Source organism: Arabidopsis lyrata (genome assembly GCF_000004255.2).
Source record: "Arabidopsis lyrata subsp. lyrata unplaced genomic scaffold ARALYscaffold_6, whole genome shotgun sequence".
NCBI lineage: Eukaryota > Viridiplantae > Streptophyta > Magnoliopsida > Brassicales > Brassicaceae > Arabidopsis > Arabidopsis lyrata.
The window spans coordinates 12,518,789-12,538,192 of record NW_003302550.1 but is presented as its reverse complement, the minus strand read 5'-3'; the positions used below and the strand labels follow the sequence as shown (position 1 = coordinate 12,538,192).

Sequence of the window (19,404 nt, the reverse complement as noted above, 5' to 3'; positions counted from 1 at the left end):
CGGTCCAAAAAATGTCAGGATCTTCACCAATGGCCCTATTTCGACAGTGCAAATTATTTATGTAACTTTTGTTTGAAATTATTATGGTATTGTGTTATGTTTTTATTGACAAATGACATTGTTTTACTTTAAATCATGTTCTGTATTTTTTTTTAAGTTCTGTTGAACAAATATCTTGTAGTTAATCGTTTCTTACAGCGCCTGGTTTATAAGTCTACTAGATAACAACCCGCACTATATGCGGGATAAAGTGATTCAAATAAAATTATTATCCGAAATCCAATCATACAAGATCCGTTTGTGTAAAACGAAACATGTAATTTTTTTTTAATTTAAATTTGGGACTATTTCGTATAAAAATACGTTTTACCCGTGAAATATTTGAACTTGGAATAAAGGTTCAACGTGATAAAAAAAAGTATTTACAAAATATTACCATTTATGGCAATATACCATTTATAGTATAAAAAGATTTTTTTTTAAATTTAAATACAAGGAATCCAAAAAATTTGGCAAATATGAGATTTGATAGTTTCCATTTCCAAGTTAAGATTTTGTATTCCAAATCTAAGATTCTTAGAGTATGAATGAAGTATTTACGAAATGGTTATAATGTGGCCAAATTTTGGTTTATATATAAATGTGGTCATAATATTTTTCTTGGAAAAGTTAGAATCCCTTCATAAAAATTGGATTTTAAGTATTCGTAATATATATAGAAAAGAGATTATCTTATTTATTTAACTACAATAGATATAAAAATTTATGAAAGATGTAGAGATTTTGTAGTTTTGAATTGAGATTCTTTAACCAAATGTATATATTTTATCATTTAAATATAGATATAACATATAAAGATTGTTTATACATCGGCTAGAGAAGATTATATAAATGTGTATAAAGAAAAATATAAATATAAAGATTTATTAATATAAGATAAACAAAAGTGTATTTTTTAATTATTTAAAAAAGTTATTAATATAAATAAAGAAAGTTCTCATGATTTGTTGTTAAATATAAATATGAAGATTAGTTGCCTAATTATTTGCTTTTTAATTATAATTTTATTTTTTATTTGTGTGATATATGTATGTATTAAGACTAATGGCAAAATCTGTAAATAATCTAGTAAAATTTGGGTAAGAATTTAAATAGGTGGAAAGTCACTCTGAAAGCGACACGTCAGCATGGCAGTTTGGTTAATAACACGTGAATGTAAGGTTTATTTTTTAGAATGCTTCCCTATTAATATATAAGGGATATCGAAGAGCCAAGTATGTGTTCATATTTAATAATAAATTAATAAATTAAAAGATTACATCGAATCCTCAAGATATATCTGAACATTGATTATTTAGTTCAGTAAAACAATTGGACTGTTTGTGCCTATTGGTAAACTGTGTAAAAGCTACACGACTTCAGATTTCCGTAGCTTATGGAATCATTATACAAAGTTTCATACCCTAAGTATTACAATTATTTTTAGGCTTGTATAAATGATTATTTTATGTATTCTGAAATTTAGACTAACGAGACAAAATATAGGTTCGATTATAATATTTACTATCACAAATTGTTATATACAGTTTATGATTATATTGTTAATATAAAACTTTCTCTGTGATTTTATTAAATTATAGCATTTTTATTTTTATACGATAATATTTACATATTCGCTACAAAATTTACATATATCCCACAAATTATCGATACTCTAATTTATATACTTTCCGAAAAATAAGTGATATATATACTGCCCGGAAAAAATAATATCTACTATCACAAATTGTTATATACATGTTATGTTTATATTGTTAATAAAAAAACTTTCTCTGTAATTTTATTAAATTATAGCAGTTTTACATTTATACGATAATGTTTACATATTCGCAACAAAATTTACATATATCCCACAATTATCGATACTCTAATTTATATACATTCCGAAAAATATGTGATATATATCCTGCCCGGAAAAAGGCAAATATGTTGAATAGTCCAAAATATCCTGTATTGTTTAACATCTATAAATAAATAACAATATTTGAGAAGTGTTTTTGCTGACGTGTCGGACTCTCGGCTCTTGTTGAGCCCTTGATTTTGCGTAATTACTTAAATACCCTCTATTAAATTAATTCGAATATTAATTAAAATTAAAAAAATAACTGACCCTAAAATATAAAAATTCGATATATTTTACATTTTTAAAAATAGTAATATTCTTAAACACGAAAAAATGAAAAAAAAATAAATAAATTTGGATCAAATGTAGTTTACATACCTTTTTATGACGGTTTATCGTTCGACCAAGAACATCCAATGACCACCAAGAACTTGTTATCCTACCATAAAACATATATTCATAGCAATAACAGAAATTTGGCAATTTAATGATAGAAAACCACCTTTTGATCTGTTGAATCATCATAGAAAACCATCATATTGGCCATCCTTTGTCTTTAAACCATCATATTGATATGATCTTGCATCCTACAATTGCAACCAATCAAACAAACTATTCTTTTAAATTACCTTAGATAATAAAGAGACTAATGAGTCTCGTGGGAAAGATTTTCAGGATATTCGTTTTGGAGCATGCACAAAATCGACGGGTATATTAATCTCCACCAATCTAATCATGGTCGTGAGTCACATACAATTACGTCGGAGAAATGATTGGTCGTGTCTTCTTCTTTTCTCTTCCTTTTCCATGTTTTTTTTTCCTTTTTGGTTCTTTTTTTTTTTCAACAAAAGATGTGTCTCATAATTAATCGTTTAATTATATTTTTGATATATTAATGATAAATTTATGTTGTGATAATTACGAGCCAATTGTTTTTAAAAGTAAAATTTACTTTTCTAAAATATATAGATATTGCCGATAATATCAAAACAACTATCATATATTCTTTAAATTCACAAATCTGATAAAATAAAAGAAACTTTCTTTAATATTTTATACCGATAATGATGGTGTATCTAAAAAAATGTCAAATATAATTGTAAATCTAAAAAACATTATGTTATTGTTCCATTTTTTAACAAATAAAATAAGGAATATTTTTTTATAATTAATATCCATAGTAGTTATTAATTGTTTTTAGGAATATTAATTGTTTTGATAAAGATTTGATCTAACACAATATTTAAATCTTCCTTTCTTGTTGTTGTAATTATCTTCAAAAATTAAAGATCGTACACCGCCTTTCAGTTTAATATAAATACCTTCTCTAGGTTTCACTTTCAAATCATAACTAACCCCATTTTTTTTGTTTTCTATTTTTTTTTTATTTTATTTGGCTTTACACATATGAATTCATGGTGTTTATGTATGGTTATAGGTTACGGATACAACGTCGTTAAACAATTTCAGGACAATTAAATTGCTGATTCAATCGAACATATGGTGAGTTTTTCACTTTAGTACTTTCATGTTTAATATTTAAATTATGCTTGGATGTATTGAGAAATCTATAAGCTTTCCCATAATATTTTGCGAGCAGCTTAGATTTAATATTCTTCACTAAAAAAAAAAGAAGCTTTGATTTTGTATTTACCATATTCTTCACTAAAAAAAAAAGAAGCTTTGATTTTGTATTTACATAATTTGATATCAGTTTGATTATTGCTTCCATCATGATGCAAATTACGGCCTCTCAACAACCCTAATAGACTATAATCGTTGGGAACTCTTCTTTTTCTCTTGCTTCTCTCTGATTATCTTTCACCAGGAGTCTCAATTATTATTATTTCTTTGTATTGATGCGATCAGAAGTTTTATCTCTTTTTTAAATACTGATCTCTTTGTGGATTTTTCATTTAGGTATGAACATGGTTCGTTTCACGGGGTGTTTCGGTGTCTTGCCTTGAATCAAGGCGTGTAAAAACGTAAAGCTTGTTTTTATCTATCTTTTTTTATTGTCACGTCTTTATCCATCTATGTAACGCTTAATCATCAATTATTATATTAAACTTCAATAAAGGCAACAACATCTTGGTTGGTTTGTTTTATCTGATTAGTGTACCAAATTCAATTGGAACTATATCAGATCCATGAAATTATTGATTATTGATACATGCAGGTTATGTGTGATCCTTATACACCAGCTGGTGTTCCAATTCCAACCAACAAGAGGCACAACGCTGCTAAAATTTTCAGACACCCATCGTTGCCTCCGAGGAGCCTTGGTATGCTCATCTTCTTCTTTTTTGGCTATACATATTATTTTCGTTACTATAAATTCTAATAGTGTTTGTTTTTTTAAACGATTGTATGTTTTGGATGAATGAAAGCAACCACGATGCATGAAGAAGATTCAGGTGATGTTTCAATTGATCTTTTATCTTTAATTTATCGATTTTCTAATTTTACAAAAATGTTCTCACTGAGTAGAATATACTTTTGAGTTTTGAGTTAAATCTTTCACAGTCTGTTGTGGATTAGCAACGTTTCAAGCCATATTAACTATTGTGTTGTGGCAGTTCGAAAGATTCATATAAATTGGACTATTGCTACAAAAAAAAAACAGAATCACAGGTTCAATTCTATCAAATGAGATAAAGCCTCTTATCTCTACTGTCTGTGAGGGTAAAGATGCTAATGTCATCGCCCACGGAGCAAGAAATTGCGGAAAAACACATCTCATACATGTATTGAAAGCAATCCCATTAAGGTATTGATTATCAGACATGATACTATAGATGAAAAATGCTAATTATTGTATCGTATGGTTTGTAGGGAAATGATAGGGAGCTTGGTTTAACCGTTCTTACAATGTCTGAGATGCTATCCATGGCTGTATCAGTTTCTGTATCAATTTACGAGGTTTCTCAAGAAACCGTGTATGACCTTTTAGACCAAGAGAAGCGAGTGGTTGCTGTACTGGAAGGTGCACAAGGGAAAATTCAACTAAAGGGACTTCCTCAGGCAAGTCATTTATTGTTCTTGATCATTAAGTCTTGGAACGTCATATGTATTTTGGAGATTACCATCATTAATATTTCAATGTTTCTGCTTTCAGATACCTGTGAAGTCACTCTCAGAATTCCATAAAGGTGTGATGATACATGTTACCACTGGCAACGCCAATCCAGGCTCCCTTGGGAGGATGAACTTTCTTGATATGGCAGGTTGAGTATTTTAATATCACATTTTAATTGTCTTTTCTATGTGATGATCTTATGTCAGCATGTGATTTGTGTTGTCTTTCTCTTATAGGATATAAGGATTCTGATAGAAGCAGTTAAAAGACTAATTACTATTTACTAAGGTTTCAATTTAACCAAGGTTTATTATGAGGGTAAACCATAGTTGGTTTAGCTTTTCTTGTTTGGTCTATGTCTATATATAATGTCTGAGAGAGTTGTGAGGGTCTTTTATCGAGTAATTGGAGAAATCTTAGGGGGAGTGGGAGGAGCTCCATTGTCAAATTCCTCGAGTCCTTGTAATTCTCGTCTTGATAATCTATGAAATACCCTTTTCTATAAACTACTCGTATCAGATTCCAGGAAACAAAACAGTGCTCTAGCTCCTCTAGAGATTGCCAGAGTTAATACTTTGATATATGCTTTACAGAATGTCATGTATGCTCTCAACGGAAATGAATCCCATGTGCCATATCGGGAGAGCAAACTCACTCGAATGCTGAAAGATTGTTTAAAAGGATGCAACAGACGTTGCTGATCACATGCTTGGTATACTTTTCTTGTTGTTGAGTTCGTTTTAAGTTTATGATTCACTGAATGTAACTGCAAGCGATGCTAACCCTTTTGTATTTTTTTTTGCCTCGGGAATATAGCCAAAACTCCTTTTACATGTTAAACTTAGCATCACAGATCTGTCTATGTAGTAACCGAGCCATGAATAATCCTACTAAGAAGAAGATCAACGGTCTTGAAAGATCTATTTCATTATGCTCTGCCGCTCAAAGGAAACAGATACCTTTGATTGTGTCTGCTACTTCTAGAAAACAGACAGTGCTAAGGGAAAATGTGACAGAGAGAAAAGACTAAAATCAACACTGATGCTTCTGTAATTAAAGCAAGGTAAATCTTTCAGAAACAACTTTGTATCAACTCTAAGCCTCAATATCCATGATATACCTGCACTGCTCTGTTGTTCAGTTTTAGAACATCAAATAATGATGATTTTTTTTCTCAATGTTTGAAGGAAAATGTTCCGGGAAGCAAACGATTCGGTGAAATGTAAAAATAGCATGTTGGAAAATTTAATTAATACGTCATGAAGTTGAACAATCTAGATTCTTCCTTTACAAAGAGGTAATACAGAGGGTATAGAAACAGAGACTAAGAGACCAAGAGTCTTAATTAAGGAGGTTTGGTATACCACTTAACCCTAATCAATCCACTACTTACTTGATAAAGACATATTCTCATCATGTATATTTGATTAGATTAGCTAGGCTCGTAATATGGGACAAAACCCCGAAGATGAGCAAGAAATGCTTTGAAAGATTTTATCGTAGCATGAGTGTCATATCTGCACCCTTCAGTGCTCCCTTGTAAAATCAGAGTATCTGAGTATAGATACTTAATAGGTTTAAGTGTTCTTCGATATTGGACGATATGTTCCAACTTATACTGATACAAAGGTTATACAGATTTTTGGTTTTTCTAATAAAATAAATTGTTTGCTGAAAGATTACTATACCTTTAACAATTTTATTTTGTTTGTTAGGGTCACGACATACATACTATAATTGATAGAGAGTATTATCGTCATCGTGGATTCAAGTTTTTCCAAGGACGATGGATACATGGCCGGCCCTATAGACATCAACAAGAAACTTTTGCTGTAGCCCAAATTTTGTTTCTGACATTCTTCAACAAAAATTATTTACGAAACGGCCCTAATTTTATTTATTTTACTATAATTGGCCCTAAATTTTAAAACCTTTCAAAATAACCAAAATTTTTTTTTTGAGTATTTGGCCCTTCAAATCTCAGGGCAGGCCCTGGATGGATAACACTTAGAGATTTTGATTCATGTTATCGGTTCGCTTAGTCCTACTTTTTATGATTTTAAAATTCATTGGAATTTATCAATCTTTGTTTCACATATACCTTCCTTGGGTGCGATTGATTACTGCGCATTCGCATCTTTTAGGAAAATTGATACTTAGTTTTGAGTATGTTTATTTCCCTGGTCCCATAATATCTTTTGTTTGGATATTTTATTCTTTGCATTGTTATGGTTTGATCTATTAATTTAAATAATTATATTTAATTGGTTGGGTCGTGAGTGTTAGCAATATTGAAGACGGAAAACCAATAATAATGTGTGGGATCAAGTTTATGTGGAATTAGAAGATGAATTGTAAGTTATTAATTTAATCAAAATTAGATTTGTTATAGTTTAATTTGGGTAGTATGCTAAAAACTTAATTTTATAATAAATTTACGTCTATAATGTCGACTACATGGTGGATCCTGTTGTAAATTTTTGAGAGAACGGAGTAAACAATGCGATAATATCACCATATTTATCATGAGATTCACTAGAATAGAAGTCACTCGATGTATTCGAATATTGTTGTTTTTCATGTATATATAATTTCTGAATATTTATTAGTCGATCACGTTTCTATGATATTGTTTCTTATGGTTTTGGCTACTATTGTTTGCAATGGCACCCGAATGATGCTAAAAAATATGTGTACTGAAAGTTGCAGGAATGCGGAGTTGTTTTGTGCTAAGGATCACAGAAATTTTTATTAGTTACTAAGCTTATCTATTTTTTTTGTTACCATTTTTCCGAATTGTTTTTTCCTAAACATGTAAATATGATCTAAAATGAAGTTTGAGGCTTTACAAAAGATAAATAATTACACAAAAGCAACCTTGGCAAAAAAAGAGATAAAAACAAGACTACAGTAGAGTAAAGAAAGATTTGGAAATAGATAACGAATCCAAATAAGCATAAGCTTTGTTCATCTCGAAGTGATGATGTTTCGTAGCTCCATTCCACCATCTTGAAAATGATTTGAGCAGCAAGCCGCAAGGAGTTATGGAGAATGTTATTACGCTGTCGCCAGAACTTATAGACCACCACTTGAGATGCTACTTTTCTAAGCAAAGAAGGCACATGACTGGAAGAGCGTCATGTCCAAGAAAATAGCTCAATCCAAGAGCAAAACAACCTTTGTTGCGGAAAAATCCTAGAGAAAACTAAATTCCACACCTGGAAAGAGCTCACAAAGGAGCAGAAGGTGATCATGAGACTTCGTTACAAAAATGCAAAGACGACACTCATTAGATTGAATTTGTCCTCAAGAAGCCAGTCTTTGACGAGTGGGCAATTATTTAAGTGACTCTGGAGAGGAAGAGCGTTAGGACAAAGAAAGTAACTCAGCCTAAGAGCAAAACAACTTTTGTCGAGAACAAAGCCTAGAGAAAACTAAATTCCACACCTGGGAAGAGCTCACAGAGGAGCATGAGGTGATACCGAGACTCTGTTGCAAAAGTGTAAAGACAACACTCATCAGATTGAATTTGTTCCCAAGAAGCCAGTCTTTGATGAGAGGGCAATTCTTTAAAAGTGTAAGGAGAGGAAGAGCGTTGGGTCCAATAAAGTAGCTCAGCCCAAGAGTATAACAACCTTTGTTGAGGATAAGGCCTAGAGAAAATCAAATTTCCCACCTCAGAAAAGCTCACAGAGGAGCAGGATGTGATCCTCAGACTCCGTAGCAAAAGTGCATAGACAACACTCATCGGATTGAATTTTTCCCTAGGAAACCAGTCTTTAACGAATGGAGAGGACGATTGGAGATTTATTTAAGTGTCTCAACAGAAGAAGAGCGTCAGGTGTGATGTGTTGCGTTTTTAACGGTTTCGAGTCTTGGTTTAGTCCATGTTTTGAGTCATCTATCGTGTCAAAGTCCGTCTTTTGCGTCTTTTCGGTTGTGTCTTGAGTCCTTTGCAGGTTATAGGTGCTCGAGCTGGATTCGGAGCATCTTGTGCATGATTGAGCCTATTCGGAGCTAAAACAATGGAGAAACGGTACAAGAGATCACCAGGAGCTGGGGATCGATCGATCCAAGGCGTGGATCGATCGATCCCAATTGTGACGATGAAGCCAAAAGTTCCAGTAGCTCGAGATCGATCGATCCCAGGAGGGGATCGATCGATCCAACCCTCATCCGTCCAGACGTGTTCATTCCAGGAGCTCGGGATCGATCGATCCCAGGTGGGGATCGATCGATCCACCCTTTTTCGACGACCAGACCGGTTTTCCTTAACCGGGTTTATTTGCCTTTTTCTGTACTTGGGTATAAAAACCCAGAGAAACCTATTTTTCTCTCCACGTTTTCTTTCTGCAATTTTTCTGAGACTTTTCTCTTGTAAGCAACCTTGGGATTCTAGAGATTCATCCTCTTTGACAATTTGGAGAAGATTTCTAAACCCTATTTCTTATTTTCATTGCAATTCAATTATGTCTTCTTCATCTATTTGTCTTGTTTCTGTTGCTATGTGTGAGTAGTCTTTTAATTAGGTGTTAGGGTTCTAATTAGGAGATTCGATAGATTAATGGATTAATTGTTGTTTGGAATTCTCATTCTCTAGGTTCTTTGATTCACATGTTCTTAATGCTAGAATAGGATTGATCACCCTGTTGTAGAACCTAGGTTTTTCTATGCATCAAAAGTGTTCGATAGAATGCCTGAAGGAATGTGAATTGAGCAATGTATTTCTAGCCAACGAAAGTTGAAGTTAGGACGCATTGTGAACTAAATGAACTTGTTTGATAATGCGAATTTGACTAGGAAATTACATGCGAAAGTTTAGTAATCGAGTAGTCAAATTTAGTGATTAATGTCTTGAAAGAGAATTAGTCTAAGTTGTGTTCATGTTCAAGAACGGTTCGTAATTGTTGAATTCCTTGTCCCATGTTTCCATTGTTTATTGATCTCTGAAATACCCTAATGCCTAATGTCTTTAAATCTTGAAACTTAAATCGTTTAATTTAATTGCATTTTTATTTTACAATTCGGAAAACTCAAACAAAACAACTTTTTAGTTTTAGCTAAGAACAAGTCTCGAAAATCCTTAGAGTATCTTTGGTCCTTGTGGATCGACCTCGAATATACTGCCTAACGGTTAAGTGTATTGAGTTAATTACTCGAGCAATCAAGGTGCCAGAAAGTAGCTCAACCCAAGAGCAAAACAACCTTTGTGGAGGATAAATCCTAGAGAAAACTAAATTCCACACCTGGAAAGAGCTCACAAAGGAGCAGAAGGTGATCATGAGACTTCGTTACAAAAATGCAAATACAACACTTGCTCCCAAGAAGCAGTCTTTGATGAGTGGGCAATTATTTAAGTGACTCTCGACGGTTCAAGAAAGTAGCTCAAGCCAAGAGCAAAACAACCTTTGTCGAGGACAAAGCCTAGAGAAAACTAAATTACACACCTGGGAAGAGCTCACAGAGGAGCAAGAGGTGATCTCGAGACTCTGTTGCAAAAGTACAAAGACAACACTCACCGGATTGAATTTATCTCCAAGAAGCCAGTCTTTTACGAGTCGGCAATTATTTAAAAGTGTAAGGAGAGGAAGAGCGTTGGGTCCAATAAAGTAGCTCAGCCCAAGAGTAAAACAACCTTTGTTAAGGATAAGGCCTAGAGAAAATCAAATTTCCCACCTCGAAAGAGCTCACAGAGGAGCATGAGGTGATCCTGAGACTCTGTTGCAAAAGTGCGTAGACAACACTCCTCGAATTGAATTTGTCCCCAGGAAACCAGTCTTTAACGACTGGAGAGGACGATTGGAGTGAGATTTATTTAAGTGTCTCAACCGAAAAAGAGCGTCAGGTGCCAAAAAGTAGCTCAACCCAAGAGCAAAACAACCTTTGTGGAGTATAAATCCTAGAGAAAACCAAATTCCACACCTTGAAAAATCTCACAGAAGAACACGAGGTGATCCCGAGACTCCGTTGCAAAAGTGAAAATACAGCACTTGGCCCCAAGAAGCCAGTCTTTGATGAGTGGGCAATTATTTAAGTGACTCTCGACGGTCCATGAAAGTAGCTCAGGCCAAGAGCAAAACAACCTTTGTCGAGGAAAAAACCTATAGAAAACTAAATTTCACACCTGGGAAGAGCTCACAGAGGAGCAAGAGGTGATCTCGGGACTCCGTTACAAAAGTACAAAGACAACACTCATCGGATTAAATTTGTCCCCAAGAAGCCAGTCTTTTACGAGTCGGCAATTATTTAAGTGACTCTAGAGAGAAAGAGTGCCGGGTCCAAGAAAGTAGCTTAGTCCAGGAGCACAACAACCTTTGTCGAGGATAAAGCCTAGCGAAAACTAAATTCCACACCTAGGAAGAGCTCACAAAGGAGCATGAGGTGATCCCGAGACTCCGCTGAAAAAGTGCAAAGACAACACTCATTTGATTGAATTTGCTCCCAAGAACCCAATCTTTGACGAGTTAACAATTATTTAAGTATCTCATGGGTAGAAGAGCGTCGGTCGAAGAAGTATCTCAGTCCAAAATCAAAACAATCTTTGTCGAGGATAAATCCTAGAGAAAACCAAATTCCATACCTCGAAAGATCTCACTGAGGAGCAGGAGGTGATCCCATACTCTGTTACAAAAGTACAAAAACAACACTCATCATATTGAATTTGCTCCCAAGAAGCCAGTCATTGACGAGTGGGCAATTATTTAAAATAGTCTGGAGAGGAAGAGCATGATATCAAAATTAACGTAAGAGTTTTGACATCAATATCTTTAGGATAATGGAAGGAGTTTCCAAATGAACATAATCTTTAAACTTCAATGTCTTGTAAAAATTGAAGGATTTTGTAAGTTAACATAATATTGTCGATGTCACATTATTGTCATTGTCACATTATTAAATTTGAAGTCAAGAACTATTGGTACCTTCGAAATTTCTGTTGTTTGTAGTTGTGAGCGTCTCCGGTATCGACTACCGTGGTTTTATGTCAATAAATTTCTCGCTGATTGGAGGCAATGTATTGATGACATTACCATATGTATATTCAGATTTGCAAGAACTGAAATGAGTGAAAGTGTTTTGTTTTGGTTTTGTTATTTAACATGTATTGTTGGGGTTTGAGACATTGAAACTATATTCCTTTGATAATTAAGGTACACGAAGAGGTACTGCTTTATACAAGTGTTCGCATATTCTATTCAATCATTCTTGTCATGATGTAACGAGGATGCGAGATATCTTTTCCAACAAGAAGAAAGGACAAATGTCACACATCCAATTTTGATCTTTTGATTATCTTTGGTTGTTGATGAGCAAACCAAGACTACTAAATTTATACTTTCTGGTTCTAATGATTTTAGTTTTCTGTTTTGTATTTTACTATATTCATAGGATAATAATCACTATTTTCTCGCAATAATATATCAAACATTATGGCGTTTTACCATAATTCTATAATAATGTCGTTATAAAAATTATACTCTTGACAAAATTAAATCAATAATTGTCTAAAACTTATAACCCTAAATGACTAATTCTGGTTTTAATCAACATACAACCCCGCGCCGGGCGCGGAACCTCCCCTAGTTTCGTTATAAAGCACGATAACGAAATTATTGATTGACAATAGTTGATCGATTTCTAATAAGCAGATATTATACCCTGATTTCTTCAAAATTTGACATGAAATATCTAATTGATGCTAAGAAGAGCCTTGGAATTAAGATAATGCGAGACCCAACAAAAAGAAAACTTGAATGTTACATTCTGAAAATAAAAATTCTTATCAAGTTAGCAAAATCAAGCGGCATTCGCTTAAACTGATTCAAAACAAACCGCTACTAAAGTTTCACTGATTTTAGCGTTGCGATTATAAACAGCCAAAACCTGCAACAGTCTAACCAACACAAGAAGCTGTTTGTTATTTATGTCTTCAGTCCCATCTAATGCGGCAACCACGAGCATGAAGTGTCTCGAGCAATTCCGATGAGAGCAAGAATCGGAGAGGTGCGAGAAGTTTAAGCTTCTTGAGCCTATTGCAACAGGCTCTTAGAGCAAACTCAAACCCTTCTACAGTCACACGGCTCAGATGAACTAAGTCAACATCTTGAACCCGACTCAGATTGCTCATCAACATGCATAGAGCCGTATCAGACACCGAGCAATTGCACAAGTTTATCTGCCAAACCAAACACACAACACAAGAATCAAACATGTTTCCAATTAATGCATCCAGATCTACGTCTATAAATGTTTTCTTTTTTTTGTACCTGTCGTAGGTTTTTTGAGAAGTAAGCGAGCGCCCAGAAACCCGAATCATCAATATTCTCGCAGAGTTTCAGGTCCAAGTAACCCAATTTCTTGCAGCCGCACGCAATTGCAGCTAAACCAACACCGGTTATATTCTTTAGCCCTCGAAGTTCAAGGTGACTTAGAAGTTCTAGCTGGCGGATTTGTTCAACCCCGGTGTCAGTTAGTTCACAGCAATATGATAAAATGAGTCGGTTCAAGCTCTTGCAACCTCGGGATAAAGCTGCTAAACCATCATCTCCAAAACCGGCACAACTGCACTCGAAAACCAGAATCAATAAGAAAATGAAACATGTCTTACACATTTTTCATCAAGAATCGACTAAGAAAGGAAGGAGACTGGTTTAAGGGAAGGAATTTTACCGGTATAGATCAAGTTCTAGAAGCTTCGAACATTTGGAACCAATATGAAAAATCCCTTTGTCTGAGATATTTGTGCAGAGGCCAAGTTTCAATCTTTGAAGATTCGAACACTTTGAGATATATTCTAGCCCTGCGGTAAAATTTTCCCAACGGAACCAAAAACCGTAAGATACCAAAGATAATAAGTTCGAAGACACAAATGGAGGTTTGAGTTCACATATATCTTTCTTTACCTCTGTCATTTACGCCATAACAGTCAGTAAGATCGAGTTCTTGAAGAAGCTTGGAGTAACATCCGAGCGATTGAAGACCTTTCTCAGTTATCAAATGACAAGACTCTAGCTTCAAAGTCTCAAGATTTCGGCAAGACTGAGCTACAGCAGAGATGGCTACATCCGTCACGAATCCACAACACGCCAGATTCAATGTTTTCAGGTTTAAGCAGTTGCGTGCAAAACCCATCATCCCAATATCCGTCACATCAACACATCTGCTCAGTCCAATCTCCACTAAAGATCTACAGCTAGAGCTTAAGGTTACAAGAGAGGAATCAGAAACATGAGCTCCATCAATCCATATAGTCTTGAGATGCTTCAAAGCTTTGATGTACTGTAAGAAGCTACCAGAGACTTCCTGTAAACCACAAAGATTAAAGAGTAAATACAGACACCACATACAACATTTTCCGGATAACTAGACTAATTCAAGGCGTCAATCGCAAACTTACGGATACACAGTGACTGGCTTTTAGAAGTTGAATATCAGGATGGCCTCTGACTATAGAGATCAAGCCGGACAAACTCACACGCTCACACCTCGTGACATCGACCTCCTGTTTATATCAGGTAAACATTTTCAAAATCGAATCTTGAATCGATAAAACCATTGTGTGTGAAGAAAGCAAAGTAATTACCTGTAGTGAAGGAGAACCATTCTCTAGAAACTGTAATCCAGCATCATCTATCAAAGGACAACTTACCATATCCAAAACCTCAAGCTTTAGCAGCAAAGCTATAGACCGTATCGAATCATTCGTGATCTGAATCAAAATCAAAAACCAAATCATTCAGATCAACCAATCACTACAAAGGTAGAAACTTTGAACACATTCTCTATCAAATTCAAGAAACCAATCATAAAGTTTTCAAATTTAAGCCATTAACCTTAAGATACGAGACATCTAGAGATTTCAATCCTTTGCACATCTTACAGAGAAGATCAATCCCAAGATCAGAGATCTCCATACACCATTTCAAGCTAATCTTATTCAGATTACTACATCCAACAACGATCCTCGCTAATCCAACATCGCTTAAGCTCAAACACTTATCCATCTTCAGCTCTCTCAGCCCCACCGCAGACGACAGCGCTGCCGCTTCTCTATCACCGAATCCCCAGCAATGAGACACATCAACGCGCTCTAAAGCGTGACACATACGCGCCAACGTCTCAAGTCCTCTGGCTCGAACTGCGGTGGATCGGCTCAGGTTCAGTGACTTAATGCCTAATGTAGAAACGGTGCCGTCTAATGCTAGACGCAAAACGACGTCGTCGTCGAGTTTGGGACAGACGGAGAGGTCGAGGGAAGAGAGATTTGGGTATTTGAAGAGAAGCGTCGGGAGAAACTCAACCCGGAGGATTCGGATCGTGGTTCGACTCAATGAGTCGACTCGGAGGAAGTCTTTGCTGATTAAACGCCATGTTTTCCGACACGGTGGATCTAGAAATTCGTAGACTCGGACCAGAAGATCTTCCGACAAAACGGATAAAATTGATGGAGACATCGACATTTGCAACAGAACCAAAAACAAACAAACAAAAAAACGAAACTTTGTAAGGAAAAAAGGAAATGTGTTTTCTCTTGTGTTGGATTCGAAATCGGAAAAATTGAAGCTTTTTTTTTAAGTGGGAATGAAGAGAAACACAGCTCGGAGATAGAGTAGAGAGTGGTGAACCGGTTTTTCTAAGATCCGAATTCGGTTAACGGTTTTCAGTTTCGGGTTCATCTCGCCAATTAGTCGGATTTTTCCGGTGGGAAAAAAGAAAACCGAACCTCTCTATAAATTTTATATTTCCTTTTTTGTTCTCATATATATAAAGGAGACGAAAAAAATGAGGAAGACGAAGAAGAAGAAAGAAGGGTGAAAGGAATAACATGAAATGACGGAAAAGCCCCTGAATCTAATTAGTACGGAAACAAGTGTTTGGTTTCTAGAGTCAGAGATGTGTTTACGCGTGGTTACTTATCCACGTGGTGATATCTCAACGGTTAGTTATGGAGGCTTTATTGTAGGATAAGAGGATTTGGAGCAGGTGATTATTACACAACTGTACCGAAATTAGGTCAGCACCACTTGCGGGTCCCACGTAACGTGCATCGACCGTACCTATCTGTTTGACCCAAAACTACTCCGTTTGTCTGACGTGGATAGTACGCGAGATCGTCGTGGAAGATCACAAATTGCTATTTAAAAAACGATGTCGTGTAATAAGTTAACTAAAAAAACATTAAAGAATAACTAATAATCATTTAAAATCTTATCAGGAAATTTATTCGAAAGTTTGCAACGTTACACGTAAACAGCATAGACCATGCCGGTCCTTTCACGTTGGGATTTTTCCCTGAAGTATTAAGATTTTTTTTTTTTTTTTTGTCATCTGTGATTATATTAGATAAGATCACCCGAAAGTGTGAAAAAGTTACAACAGCTAACAGGGTACAAGTAACCCTTGAGACAATTAGCCTACACTATCATCACCATCTCACCAGAAAGAGAGGGACTAAACAAAAGGAAGCTCAAAACACAGAGCTATCAACCATGAACCCAAAATTCACAAAAGAATGATCTCCCACCCGAGCATCACACCAATTCCAAAATCAAACAGAGAGCACCCTAGCCTCTTCAATAAAGACAGAACCAAGCCATGAAGGTATACCAACTACCACATAAGATTGACAACGAAGGTCACCTGTCACACTTTGAGCAATAAGATTAGCACCTCTGTTTGCAGATTCGAATTCCAGCTCCAACTTCCACGACAAAAAAGGTCTAAGAGAGTTAGCTAAAGCCAAAGATTGGGCTTTAAAAGAAGGCCAAGCCGCGGGTCTTGACACACAGCCCACCAAAGCTTTATCTTGGACAGAGAGGATTATGTTGTCAACCCTATGACTAGCCATACTCTCAAGAGCCCACAACAAGCATCTCAGACTAGCATCCTCTTTAGATCGAATCCCTGAAAAGGTTCTCCTACTATGTACCAAAACATTACCAATTTCATCTCTGAGAACCCAGCCACCACCTGCAAATTGGTTTCTTTTTGACCAAGAGAAACCAACATTGCATTTAAACCAATTAGCAGGTGGCTTAATCCACACCTTACCACTTCCAAGAGCTTGAGGCTAAACATGCGGCAGGTAAGAAAAAACGACAGACTGTCCCTGCTCCTCCACCACCTGGGCATCAAACCACTCCAAAACATCATCTCTGATCTTCCCCACAGTCTCCAAGGCAGAAAAAGATTTTCCTTCAAATATAAAGGCATTTCTGTTAGTCCAGATTCTCCACACAATCCAAGGGAAGCTTCTTCTAAGCTCTTGAGGCCATGACTTGTTATCCTTATTGGCCAGCAAATGATGAACATTGGAGAAAACAGAACCACTAGTGAAACCATCAATAGGAGAGGGATAATCAGATAATGCCCAAACCTGGCGAGAAAGAGGGCATAAGAAGATAGTATGATTGATAGATTCCCCTTCCTCACCACACACCTGATACCTCTCATCCACATACATACCTCTGCCATTTAAGGATGACGCAACAGGCGGGCACCACTTAGAATTTTCCACATGAAGACCTTTATTTTTGGGTCAGTAAGAAGGGACCAGACCTGCCTTTTTAAATCCAAAGTGGAGGGGAGCATAGTGGCCTCCCTGATCAGAATGGAGCTGTTGGCCTGATCAGCTAACCAATAGGCGGATTTCACAGAGAAATCACCACTTTTATTTAGTCTCCACACATAAAAATCCTCTTGAGAAACAATGGGTTTGATGGCTTTAATTCTTGTGATGTCTTGAGGCAGAAAGAGGTCCTCCAATTTATTCAAATCCCAAAACCCAGTTCTCCCATCTAACAAAGCACTGACCTTAAGACCAACTTCAAAAAATTGGTTCTTCCTATAAGGAGCTCTGAAACCCTCATCATCAATCCAATTATCAATCCAGACATTCAAAGACTCACCATTGCCAACCTTCTTGACAATCCCTTTTAGTAATAGTTCTCTACCAAACAAAATACTTCTCCACCCAAAAGAGGGTCTTTGGCTCATTGCCGCATCCAAGAAAGGATCATCCACAAAATATCTACTCTTCATGAGTCTGGTAAGGAGGCAATCAGGACTCATTAGCAATCTCCAAGCCTGCTTTGCGAGAAGGGCCTGATTGAAGGTCTGTACATTGCTGAACCCCAAACCACCATGATCTTTAGATAAACACATTCTCTCCCAGCTTTGCCAATGAATCTTCCTAGAATGTTCACAAGTATTCCACCAAAACGATGACATAGCACTCTCCAGATTTTCACATGTCGTCTTCGGGAGTTTGAAACAGGACATAGCAAAAACTGGCATTGATAAAGCCACAGATTTCAGAAGTACTTCCTTACCTCCCTGTGAAAGACATCTAGAATACCATCCTGACAACTTCCCTTTCAGTCTATCCTTGAGATAACTCAACATTTCAACCTTAGAGCCGCTAAAACACTCTGGCAACCCAAGGTATGAACCAGCCCCACCTTCATTAGCAATCCCCAAAACTGCTTGAATACTAATCTTGACTAGGCTGTCCACTTTAACACCAAAAGTAATCGAAGACTTACTCAAATTAATAGTCTGACCTGTTGCCTGCCCATACACTCTCAGAATATTTTGCAGGATCAGACTTTGTTCACTTGAAGCCTTGCAAAGGAACAGACTATCGTCGGCAAAAAGAAGGTGGTGAATCACAGGCCCTCTATCAGAGAATTGGATACCTTGAATCTTGCCTTCTTCATGAGCTTTATTCAAGAGATGCGTGAGACCTTCAGTACACAGAACAAAGAGGAAAGGGGAGAGAGGATCCCCTTGCCTTAGACCTCTTTGAGGAGTAATCAAACCAAAAGGATTATCATTTATCAGAACAGAGTAAGACACCGTAGAAACGCAGACCATGACCCAATTTACCCATTTGCCATGGAACCCCAGAGCTAAAAGTAAGGACCGCAGGTAACTCCATTCAACTCTGTCATAAGCTTTTGACATGTCCGACTTGACTGCCATAAACTCAGAGGATATGACTGGGTGCACTTTAAGACTGTGAACTAATTCATGTGCAACCAGAATATTGTCTGTGATGAGTCTCTCTGTAACAAAGGCAGACTGTGATTCAGAGACAATCTGAGGAAGAAATGGCTGCAGTCTTTTCACCATGATCTTTGATACAATTTTGTACAGAACAGTACAAAGGCTGATAGGGCGCAGGTTAGCCATTTCAGTGGGATGGTGGGTCTTCGGAATCAAACATAAGTGGGTGTAGTTCCATTCAGCCGGCATCTCACCATCAACAAAAAAAATTTTAACCTCAAGAATCACCTGAGGCCCCACAGTTTGCCAATAGTGTTAGAAGAACAAAGCTGACATTCCATCAGCCCCTGGTGCGCTGGCTGGTTTAATAGAAAACACAGCATCTTTGATTTCTTGACACTGCCTCTTCAATTAAGTT

At 36.1% G+C, this 19,404-nt stretch overlaps 2 protein-coding genes across 7 annotated transcripts; one reads left to right on the top strand and one right to left on the bottom strand.

The window, feature by feature from the left end:
- The first annotated feature begins 3,295 nt into the window (after positions 1–3,295).
- LOC9308322 (kinesin-like protein KIN-10C) lies at positions 3,296–6,947 on the top strand. Of its 6 annotated transcripts, XR_002331095.1 has the most exons (8): positions 3,296–3,406; positions 3,824–3,888; positions 4,083–4,188; positions 4,294–5,130; positions 5,576–5,694; positions 5,799–6,045; positions 6,170–6,279; positions 6,698–6,947. XR_002331095.1 is itself a non-coding variant. In XM_021021320.1 (7 exons), exons 4-7 carry the CDS (start codon positions 4,306–4,308, stop codon positions 5,245–5,247), a joined length of 342 nt encoding a protein of 113 aa, XP_020876979.1. In that variant the 5' UTR covers positions 3,304–3,406; positions 3,824–3,888; positions 4,083–4,187; positions 4,268–4,305; the 3' UTR covers positions 5,248–5,491. The 6 variants fall into 6 exon arrangements, 3 of the variants coding, with proteins under 3 accessions (XP_020876979.1, XP_020876977.1, XP_020876976.1); XM_021021320.1 differs by lacking the exons at positions 5,576–5,694; positions 5,799–6,045; positions 6,170–6,279; positions 6,698–6,947 and adding an exon at positions 5,219–5,491 and having other exon boundaries at positions 3,304–3,406; positions 4,083–4,187; positions 4,268–4,320; positions 4,739–4,927; positions 5,022–5,130; XM_021021318.1 differs by lacking the exons at positions 5,576–5,694; positions 5,799–6,045; positions 6,170–6,279; positions 6,698–6,947 and adding an exon at positions 5,219–5,491 and having other exon boundaries at positions 3,305–3,406; positions 4,294–4,320; positions 4,739–4,927; positions 5,022–5,130.
- A 5,725-nt stretch (positions 6,948–12,672) lies between these two features.
- LOC9310404 (F-box/LRR-repeat protein 3) lies at positions 12,673–15,877 on the bottom strand. The gene is made up of 7 exons (XM_002872206.2): positions 14,813–15,877; positions 14,563–14,688; positions 14,377–14,481; positions 13,883–14,282; positions 13,650–13,779; positions 13,247–13,541; positions 12,673–13,155 (listed from the first exon to the last, which is right to left on the bottom strand). The coding sequence occupies exons 1-7, from the start codon at positions 15,437–15,439 to the stop codon at positions 12,910–12,912; spliced, it is 1,929 nt and encodes a 642-aa protein (XP_002872252.1). The 5' UTR covers positions 15,440–15,877; the 3' UTR covers positions 12,673–12,909.
- Between the last annotated feature and the right edge of the window lie 3,527 nt (positions 15,878–19,404).